General features: G+C 41.4%; 1 protein-coding gene across 2 annotated transcripts in view; it reads right to left on the bottom strand.

Annotated features, from left to right (window-relative positions):
• The window catches only part of Klhdc10 (kelch domain containing 10), a 69,400-nt gene extending 58,910 nt beyond the window's left edge, over positions 1 to 10,490 (bottom strand). Inside the window, exon 1 of one of the 2 annotated variants that reach the window (XM_008846346.3) lies at positions 10,204 to 10,490. In XM_008846346.3, coding sequence (XP_008844568.1) covers positions 10,204 to 10,357 — 154 coding nt within the window. In that variant the 5' untranslated portion in view covers positions 10,358 to 10,490. The remainder of the gene's footprint in view (positions 1 to 10,203) is intronic. The other variant, XM_008846347.3, reaches the window with a different exon arrangement.
• Between the last annotated feature and the right edge of the window lie 724 nt (positions 10,491 to 11,214).

An 11,214-nucleotide genomic window follows, 5' to 3' on the forward strand; every position in this document is an offset into this window, starting at 1 on the left:
ATGAATTTTTCTGCGTGAAACTGTATATTTTAATAGTGAAATGGAGATCTTTTTTAAAGTTTAAAGCCTCATTTAATTTTATGCCTTATAGGGTTTATACTGAGTACAATATTGTATAACTCTATCAATTCAACTGTAAACCTAAAAATTTACAGCCAATTTTGAAAGAGATGCATCTTAGCTCTGGAAATTGTTATTGAATATGTCAATGCTGTTGTAATGAAATACTTCTTTTAATTATATGGTTATTAAATAAATAATTTTTTAAAAAATAATAAATAATATTGAGGGGCTGGAGAGATGGCTCAGTGGTTAAGAGCACTAACTGCTCTTGCAAAGGACCAGGGTTCGATTCCTAGCATCCACATTGTGGCTATGAACAACCATCCTGACTCCAGTTCCAGGGGAATCCGAGGCCCTTTTCTGACCTCCGAGGCATTGCACAACACGGGTGCACTCATATTACATGCAGGCAATACACTCACACACATAAAATGAAAATACTAAATAAAATATTAAAATAAAATAAATAAATATTGAATGCCAGGCCAAGTGGATCTCTGTGAGTTCAAGGCCAGCCTGGTCCACATAGTGAGTTCCAGGAGAGCTGGGGCTACAGGGAGACCCTGTCTCAAAAATACCAATAAATAAATAAATAAATAAATAAACAAATAAATAAATAAACGAATGAATGAATAAATAAATAAATAAATAAATAAATAAATAAATAAATATTGGGTTGGAGAGATGGCTCAGCCATTAAGAGCACTGACTGCTCTTGGAGAGGACCCAGGTTCAGTTTCCAGCATCCGCATAGCAGCTAACAACCATCTGTAACTCTGGTTTGAGGGGATCCGATGCAGCTCTTCTAGAAGGCCTCTGCAGGCATTGCACCACACAGGTGTACTTACATACATGCAGGCAAAACACTCGTATACATAAAATAATAAAATATTAAAAAAACACACACACACATTAAGGCTGGGTGTGGTGGCACCTGTCTCAAAAAGACAAAAAAAAAAGGGCTGGAGAGATGGCTCAATGGTTAAGAGCACTGACTGCTCTTGCAGAGGACCGGAGTTCAATTCCAAGCACCCACATGGCAGCTACGAACTGTCCTTAACTCCAGTTCCAGGGTAATCTGAAGCCATCTTCTGACCTCTGCAGCATTGCATGACTCGGGTGCATTCACATACATGCAGGCAATACACTCATACACATAAAATAATAAAATAAAATAAATTTTTTAAAAAAGACAAAAAACTCACATTAAAATTCACTAGGTGTGGTGGCTCATGTCTTTAATCCCAGCACTCAGGAAGCAAAAGCAGGAAGATCTTTGTGAGATCAAGGCCAGCCTGGTCCACATAGCAAGTTCTAGGCCAGCTGGGGCTTCAGGGAGACCCGGTCTCAAAAAAATAAAACAAAGCTGGGCGTGGTAGCACATGCCTTTGATCCCAGCACCCAGGAGGCAGAGGCAGGCAGATCTCTGTGAATTCGAGGCCAGCCTGGTCTATATAGTGAGTTCCAAGTCAGCTGGGGCCACAGGGAGACCCTGTTTCAAAAAGACCCCCAAAGAAAAACAAAGACAAAACCCCATGACTATAAAAAAAATAATAATTTATTGGTCCCATTCTTTGGCTACTCTCTCTCCTCCTCCCCTCATTCTACTTCCTCTGGGAAGTTTTCCTTATTTTTCCATAAACTGTAGAATAAACTAATTGTGTCCCCACAATCCCCTTTTGTATATTTTTTGAGTCAAGGTTACATGTAGCCCAGAATGGCCTTGAATTATATTTTATATTCTGCTAAGACAGAAGGGTCACTTGACCCCAAGAGTTCATGACAAAATCAGCCTGGACAACATAGTAAGACCTCATTTAAAAAAAAAAAAAAAAAAAAAAAGGGAATGTGGTTGAGCATCATCCATTCAGGTGAAGACCTGGATGGAAAACACTGATCTGTCCAGAAGGAGGGCAAATTTTGCCAGCAGCCTAAAGTGCAACTCTTGTTTTGGTCCCCAGTCTACCCTTGCAGACTTTAGATTTGCCCAGTCTCAAATGGGTATTTCAGTATATACCTAGAATAAAGAGCTCCAATAAAAAAAAAAAAAAATTTAAGCCAAGCATCGTGGTTCACACCTTTAATCCAGCCTCAATCTTTGTGAGATTGAGGCCAGCCTGATCTACAAAGCAAGTGCCAGGTCAGCTGGGGCTACAGGGAGACCCTGCCTCAAAAAGACAAAAACAAAAACAATTTAAAATAGTGTAAAAGATGTGTGTGTGTGTGTGTGTGTGTACATATATTATATCCAAAGAAGGAACTGCCAACAGATATAAATGGTCAACAAGCACATAAAAAGAAGCCCAATGTTATTAGTCATCAAGGAAACACAAATAGAAAAACCACAATGAGAGCAAGTGTGGAGGTGCCCTAGGAGTGCTTACACTGAGGAGGCTGAGGTGGAATAATGACTTGAACCCAGGAGTCTGAGACCAACCTGGGCACGATGATGTACATCTGTAATCCCAGCACTCAGGTGGCAACCTTACCTACTTAGTGAATTCAAGGCCAACCTGAGCTACACGGTACCCTGACTCAAAAAAAACATACAAAATGGGACTGTATGGGCATAATTAGTTTATTCTATGCTCTATGGAAAAATAAGGAAAATTTCCCAGAAGAAATCAAATGAGGGGAGACAATAAACAAAGAATGGGACCATTAAGGTTTTTTTAAAGTAGTTGTTATGAATTTTAATTTTTTTTAATATTTATTTTTTAATTTTATGTGTGTGTGTGCCTGAGTATATTTATGTGTACCACATGTGTGCAGGAGCCCACGGAGGTCAGAAAAAGGCATCAGATCCCCTGGAACTGGAGTTACAGATGGTTGTGGGTTGCCTTGAGGATACTGGAAACCAAACCCAGGTCCTCTGAAAGCTCTGTTCACTGTTAAGCCATCTCTATACACATGAACAATAAGTTTAAATAGGTAAACTGATTAATGAAATAGAATAAATGCTCAATGATAATTCCATATTACTTGTAAGAAATAAATACACCTATAAATATGATTTTAAATTGCAAGGAAAAGTGACTGCTTAATAAAGGATACTTCAGTAATTGGGTAGACATCCAGAAGGATTGGATTCCTGCCTCAATGCTTCATTAAACTTATATTTGCATGGAAAAATACATATAAAAAAATTATGAGCCAGGCATGGTGCCACACGCCTTTAGTCCCACCACTCGGGAGGCAGAGGCAGGCGGATCTCTGTGAGTTCAAGGCCAGCCTGGTCTACATAGTTCCAGGACAGCTGGGGCTACAGGGAGACCCTGTCTCAAAAAGACCAAAAAAAAAAAAAATTATGAAGTACTAAAAACACATACACACATACACACACACACACACACACACACACACACACAAACACAAATACCGAGTTTAATTTTAAATCATAATAGTATTGGAACAGGGATGGGCTTTCTTACAATACAAAACTTTAGACTTAAGGGGCTGGAAAAATGGCTCAGAGGTTTAAGAACTTGTACTACTCTTGGAGAGAATCCAAGTCTGGTCTCCAGTACCCACATTAGGCAGCTCACCAGCATTTATAACTCCAGCTCCAGGGGATCTGATGCCCTCTTCTGGACTCCAAGGGCACCTGCACCAAAGCCACTCAAAGACACATATTACATAATTTAAATTTTAAAAAAAATCTTAAAATCCTTTAGACTCAAAAGACTAATAAATTTAACTACAAAACATTGTTTTAATTTCTGTTGGAAAATCTATATATAAATAAGGTCAAAAGATAGATGAAAGAATAGTGAAAAATATCTGCAATGTGTCAAAGACTAATAAGTACTAATTTCTTTAAAACCTAAGAGCTTCTATAAACAATATAAAACATTTCAGTAGAAAACTGAGCAAATATATAAATAGAGACTACAAATAAGGCAAATAAATATGGCTCTTTCACTTATTGAAAAGATGCTTAAAGGCTGAAGAAATGGTTCAGTGGTTAAGAGCATTGGCTGTTCTTGCAGAAGACCTGGGTTCTAATCCCAGCACCCACAAGGCAGCTAACAATTGTCCATATATCCAGTTCCAAGAGATTCAACGCCCTCTTCTGTCCTCCTCAGGCACTGCACAACATGGGTGCACTTACACACATGCAAGCATAACACTCATACACATAAAATAAAAATAAAGGAAAAAAATGCTTAAGAAAAATATTCTAGCCGGTGTGGTGGCGCACGCCTTTAATCCCAGCACTCAGGAGGTAGAGACAGGCAATCTCTGTGAGTTCAAGGCCAGCCTGGTCTACACAGTGAGTTCCAGGATAGCTGGGGCTTCAGGGAGACCCTATCTCAAAAAGACCAAAAAAGAAAAAAAAAATCTTATTAAACAAACAATTTTAAAAATGGTTTAAGCTGGATGTAGTTGCACAAGCCTTTAATCCCAGCACCAGGGAGGCAGAAGGAGGCAAATCTCTACAACTACGAAGCCAGCCTGGTCTATATAGTGAGGCCCTGTCTCACAAGAACAAAAAAATGGTTTAGCCAGGCATAATGGTACATGCCTGCAATTCTAGCACTTGAGAGGCTAAGGCAGGAGGAGTCCCATGAGTTCCAGGCCAGTCTGGGCTACATAGTAAGACTATCTCAAAAAACAAGAAGTGGCCAGGCATGGTGGTGTATACTTTAAATCCCAGGAGTGCAGAGGCAGGCAGAACTCTGTGAGGTGGAGGCCAGCCTGATCTACAAGGCAAGTTCCAGGCTAGCTGGGGCTACAGGGAGACCCTGTCTCAAAAACCAAAACAAAGCCAGGCGTGGTGGTACATGGCTTTAATCCCAGCACTCCAGAGGCAGAGGCAGGCGGATCTCTATGAGTTTGAGGCCAGATGGCGAATCCACGCCAGCTGTGGCTACAGGAAGACTCTGCCTCAAAAAGACCAAAAACAAAACAAAAACAAAAAAAAACCCACAACAACAAAAAAAAACCAAGGGCTGGCCTGGGGACACAGCTTCAAGGTAGCACGACTGCCCACCATGCACAAAGCCTACAGAAGAAAATGTGTGCACGTGCAGGGGTGTGTGTGTGTGTGTGTGTGTGTGTGTGTGTGTGTGTGTGTAACCTACTCTAATACAAAGCGAACAAGAAAGCATACTTCGTTATCAAGGCAGACCAGACATCAACACTCTAACACTGTCAGCAGAACCTGAACTGACCCAACCTCTAAGAAGGGCAGTTTCACAGTTTATCAAGGCTTAAATGGTGCACATACTTTGATGCAACAATTGTGCTTTTACTAATTCATCTGAAAGCCAAAGACCCTAAGGACTCTCAAGTATGACTCCTTGTGCAGGGATACTCATTGCAACGCAAGACTATAAACTTTAAATGCCTGCCTAGCAGATCTAAACAAAAAAAAAAAAAAATTCTTTCCATACATACACAACACACACATACCTTCTGGAAAAACATACAAAAAATGTATCATTTCTTGCTTTTAGGGAAAAAAGCCAATTAGCTGAGGATAAAGGTAGAAAGAAACTTGCCTTTCACCATATGTTCTTTCATTTTTTTTCTTTTTCTTTTCTTTTTTTGTTTGGATGGTTTTTGTTTTTTTTAAGACGAGGTTTTAAGTTGCCCAAGATGGCATTGAACTCAAAACTCTCTTGCCAGGTAGGGAAGGATGACCTTGATCTTCCTGCCTCCTGATGAAGGCTGGGATAACAGGCATGTACTACAACAGCTGGATAAAGAATATCTGGATATCCTTTTGAACCATTTGAATTTCACACATTACTTATTTAAAACTTAAATTAAGACTTCAGGATTTTTTTTTCACCTAGTTAGCAATTGCTAAATACTTCCTCCTCTTTAGGTCAGTTCCTATGTTAGCAATAATGTTTAATCATTTTCCCAATTAACGTTTCACTTAAGTAACCTCACATATTAAAGCATAATACTAACTTGTATTCTATTACCCCCGTCATTCCCTTTTCTCTTAGCTCCATCTCTTAAAAAAAAAAAAAAAAGCAGGCTAGAGAGCTGGTATAGCCATTAAAGGCTATGACTAACAACCAAAACATTAAAAGATAAAAAAATTAAAAAAGCAGGACTGGAGAGATGGCTCAGCGGTTAAGAACATTGAATGTTCTTGTAGGAGACCAGGGTTTGAATCCCAGCACCCACATGGCAACTAACAACAGACCGTACTCCAGTTCCAGGGGATTTGACAGCCTCTTCTGTACTCCGAGGGCACTGCATGACACGGGTGCACTTACCTACATGGAGGCAATACATGCATACACATAAAAATATAAAAATAATAAATAGAGCTGGGTGTGGTGGTACATGCCTTTAATCCCAGCACTTGGGAGGCAGAGACAGGCAGATCTCTGAGTTCAAGGCCACCGTGGTCTATATAGTGAGTTCCAGGACAGCTGGGCTACAGGGAGACCCTGTCTCAAAAAGACCAAAACAAACAAACAAATAATAATAATAATAATAAATAAATAAATAAAAATACATGCCTTTAATCCCAGCACTCAGGAGGCAGAGGCAGGAAGATCTCTGTGAGTTCAAGGTCAGCCTGGTCTACATAGTGAGTTCCAGGACAGCTGGGCTACAGGGAGACCCTGTCTCAAAAAGACCAAAATAAATAAATAAATAAATAAAATATTTTTTTAAAAAAAGCAGCACCATTCCCCTGTTTTCTTCCTGGGTGTATAAAGATTACAAATTACTGAAGACTAAAAAGTTATGAATACAAATGTCTTGACCTGTGGGGCAAACACATCATCACCATACTCAGAAAATAGCAGAAAGGGGCAAGAATTAGGGTATAAGTACTTGCCGCCAAGCCTGGTGATGTAAATTCTATCCCCAGAACCCACATGGTGGAAAGAGAGAACTGACCCCTAAAACTTGTCCTCTGACCTCCACATACACACAAAATAAATATTTTTTAAAGAGAAAACAGAAAGGCAAGACAGCATTCAAAGTTTCACAAAATATCACTTGTGCTGGCACAATATCTAGTCTGCTACTTTAAGAACTTGGTTTTATCTGTTTGGAGCCAGTGGGGCTACAGAGAAGTGAGCCACAACAATAAAATCAGTACACTGATATCTTATACATGTCATCAATGTATTCATTTAAAATTGTTAATACAAATGTACACTGTGGTGCACACATATGTATATAAATGTGTCTAACTGTAGGTATATATGTATATACATTAGATATATTTTCCCAAGAATATTTACACACGAATGCCAAGAATGCTCAAGGAAAATCACATGATACTAGAAGACTGTACAGGGAGAAGAGACCATGTCAGAAGGGTCAGGGAGGGCTCCCAAGAAAAAAATACCATGACTGGGTTGAGATTCAATGGAGACTGAAGCCTAAGATAGCTCCAGCAGGCCAGAAGAATATGCACAGGGGCTCTGGGGCAAGAAGGAGCCAAGGAGGTAGAAAGATCAAAGAGCAAGAAAATACACCTGAGGTGAGAGAACGTCTGTGGGGCCTTTTAGCACTGTTCAGGATTTTTGCCGTATGGTGAGAACAATGAAATGCCAGGAAAAGCTGGGTATGTTGGCATACACCTGCAAAAAGAGAAGGAAAAAAAAAAAAAAAGCCAGGAAAGGGCTGTAAGCAGGGCTGAGGAAAGATTTTGTACCTGCAAAGGATTAGCGCTACTTGAATGGAAGGTACAAGCAGAAGTCGAAGACTGCTTAGAATGCTACTGTAGGAGGCCTGGGGACAATGACAGCAAGAATCAGAGTTATGACAGAAGTAAAATAAATAGGGCTTGATAACTAATTACAAATGAAGCTGAGAGTGGGGAAGAAAAGCTTAAGGAGGATGCCCAGATTTCAGATGGGCATAACTGAAAGGCTAAAGATAGTATCACCAAGCCAGGTGTGGTGGCACACAGCTTTACACAGGTCTCTGAGTAAGGTCAGCCTGGTCTACATACTCAGACCCTGTCTCAAAAATGTAAAATAAAAAGCCATCACTGCAAGATAACAGGAACACTCCAGAAGACCAGGTTGTGCTGTTTTGTTTCATTTCACAGGGACTGGATTTGAGGAAATGCAAAAAGGAAGACAGAAGTTTTTCTAGTATGTGGAAGCCTTGGTAAAGAAGAATGAAAAATTGAAAATGGAACTAAAGGTTAAAAGAAATGGAAAATTAATAAACCAAAAAAAAAGAAGAAAAGTTGAGCCTCCAGGGTCAGTCATAAAACAGGCCTATACATTCCTGTTCCTCCCTGCCACTTAAAACCTTTTTAATTATCTCAAAATAGAGCAGAGAGATGGGGGCAGACTGAATACACAATACCTAGAAGAATAAAGAATTAATATGAAAGAATTTCAAAGTATATCATTGCACTATTAGAAATTTCCCAGTTTTGAAAATGAGGGGAAAATGGAGGATCCGACATGGACAAGGATGAATTAAGTGGCAGCCTGGGGAAAGAAGCAGAAAGAAGACTAATGACTCCTCTTCCTGAATTTTCACAGTTTAGGCACGTTTTATCTTCACCTCTGGACAAATGGCTGTTCTTGTCCTTGTGTGCTAAGGGAATGCAGAAATAGCTCCATACCCAAGGCCTTTATTTGAAATCGTGGCTTCCACTGCCCTCAGGTGGTGGCAGGGAGAACGGCACAAACCAGGTTACAGGACCCTGAGAATGCCCACATGAAGTTTATGGTAAAATAATTAATCCATGACCAAAGACTAAAAATTGCAGTGGGAGAAGGCAAGCTAGAATTAGTCCTTGCCAAGAGATTTATCTTCTAAGCTATCAACACACAAAAATCTAAGTTCTCATTACTAATTAGATAAGAAAAAAGATGTCTCCTGTTTTTTTCTCATGGTGAAGACCACATATGCAGCAATTCCATGATGCGCAGTGACATACTCTCATTTCAAATCCAATTCATGGTATACTGTATTTTTGGCTGCTGAGAAATGCCTCGATTTCATTTTAATGGCAAATACATACAAATGGGTTAATAGGCATTTCTCAAAAACATCAAAAACCTTATCACAAACATCAGTGATTGTTTCATTGAACATGCAAAATTCCCTTTGTTACCTTCAAATTAATCAATTGATTTTTTTACTATCTAGAAGAACAAGGCACAATAGCAAACACAATTCAAAAACCATCATGTTCTCAAAACTGATCTAAACAATTTATCACTGATAACAAATCAACTTAGCAACTACACACACACACACACACACACACACACACTCACACACACCACGTTGAATGACTAATACATCATTCCTGACAGTTTTCTTCATGGTTAAAAAAAAAAAAAAAGCTTGTGCAACACAATGTTTGACATTCTGTACATAATTTAATTTTACCTTTCTTCTACCAAACTGAAAGTTCACTTACAAATGTATGCTTTTAAAACCGTCTACACACACGTATTAATTGGACTCGGGCTTGTTTTTTCGTTTTCTTTTTTGTAAGGCATGTGAACTCAAAGATAGGACCAGAATGTGAAATTATTGCGCTAGGTACATTTTTTCCAATTTTCAGTTTCTACACCCGGTCACAGCACACATAATTTTTGTCTCAAGCATATTCTTGATCTCCTTTTCCCTCTTTTTACATGTAGAAACCATTATCCATTCTGTCTCTGGAAACCCCCAAATATTAATAATTTCACTGCTTTTTCTTCATTCTCTTGGTTCTCCCCCCATACATTCCAAAGGCAACATCCCCAACAAACACGGGGGGCGGAGGGGACGACACATTCTTCTTCGGTGTCAAAATACCTAACTCTTACACACTTGGGTGGCTTTTTTGTTAAAGTCACTCCTTGAAATGCTCGTCTTCTCTCTTTAACTTGGCACTCTTTTTGAGATCATTTTCCACAGCCAAATACCAATGTCTTTCTTTCATCAAACTGAGGAAGGGGAAGAGATTAGGGACCGAGTAAGCGAAACATTTGGGACTGTCAGACAGCGGCGTCTCCTCTGAGAGGAAGAACCAACTCTCAGCACCGAGCTTCCCACGCGGCAGACTTTCCTCGCGTGTGTCCCGGCTCCCTGACCTCAAAGCCACCTTCCCCGTGCTCTGCCTGCGGGTCCCCGGCTGCCGGGCCGGCCTTCCCTCCCCGGTCGCGGCCGTCGCCCGCAGCCGGTCCCCCGACTCACCTGGCAGGTGCGGCCGCCCGGAGAGCTGCACGAAGCGGTTGAGCTGGCCAGTGCCCCGACCCCCGCCGGCCCCGGTCCCGCTTGATCCGCCGCCCCCACCGGCCGCTCCTCCTCCCCGCCGACGGTTCCTGTCCCAGCCCTGGGCAGCCGACATGGCCCGCTAACGATTGCAGCAGACCGTCCCGGCAAAGCCCTGACCCGGCGGCACCAGCCGAGCCTCCTTCCTGGGCTCCTCAAGAGACCCGGAGACAGGGGAAGGGGGAGCTCCCGGTCCCGCCAGCGACCAATGGCTGACCGCTTTGGTGACAGAGAGCCAATGGAAGAGCGTCTTCTTGACAGGTGGCGGGAGGCGGAGAGAGACGTGGTAACCATAGCTATGGCTTAAAAAAAAAAAAATTGTGGGGGGAGAAAAAGGCAGAATCAGCCAGTTATCGACCGCATCCAACGCGTGGAGCGAGCCCTTGTGCAGGGAAGACCGCGGTCTCAGGCCAGCCAATCGAAGGCCGACTGAAGGAGGCCACGCCTGGGGAGAGACACCCCACCGGGGCGGTACTCCAGTCTGGGTCTGTACTCCAGAACTCTTTCCCATAAACACTGCCGTCAGAAGCAGATGGACACCATGCATGTATTTGGTGTCGGTACAGTTTTCTAGCAGCTTTGCAGACTGGGGTCCCATTTCTGGACGGTTGGCACACACAAAGGGCTCGCGGGGGGTGGAGTCAGAGTTTAAATCCGATAGTCCCGGGTTGCATCATTTGTCTTGTGGGCTTGGCGGGACTCAGGCAAACAGTTTGCATACCTGGTTAACAAATACCGAAACATGTTCAGTCTTACTAGTATCATAGAAATGCAAATTAAAGTTCCAACGAGAAAACATTTCTGGCTTTTCACAGACATTAGTAAAGACTTTTTAAATAACACCCGGCTATGTGAACAGTGCCAAGAAAAAGATACTCTCACGGATGACTGACGGCTATGTAAATGTTTTTACTCTTTTTGCTCGAAGAAAAT

The sequence above is a fragment of the Nannospalax galili genome, unplaced genomic scaffold (assembly GCF_000622305.1).
Source record: "Nannospalax galili isolate Female #2095 unplaced genomic scaffold, S.galili_v1.0 scaffold660, whole genome shotgun sequence".
NCBI lineage: Eukaryota > Metazoa > Chordata > Mammalia > Rodentia > Spalacidae > Nannospalax > Nannospalax galili.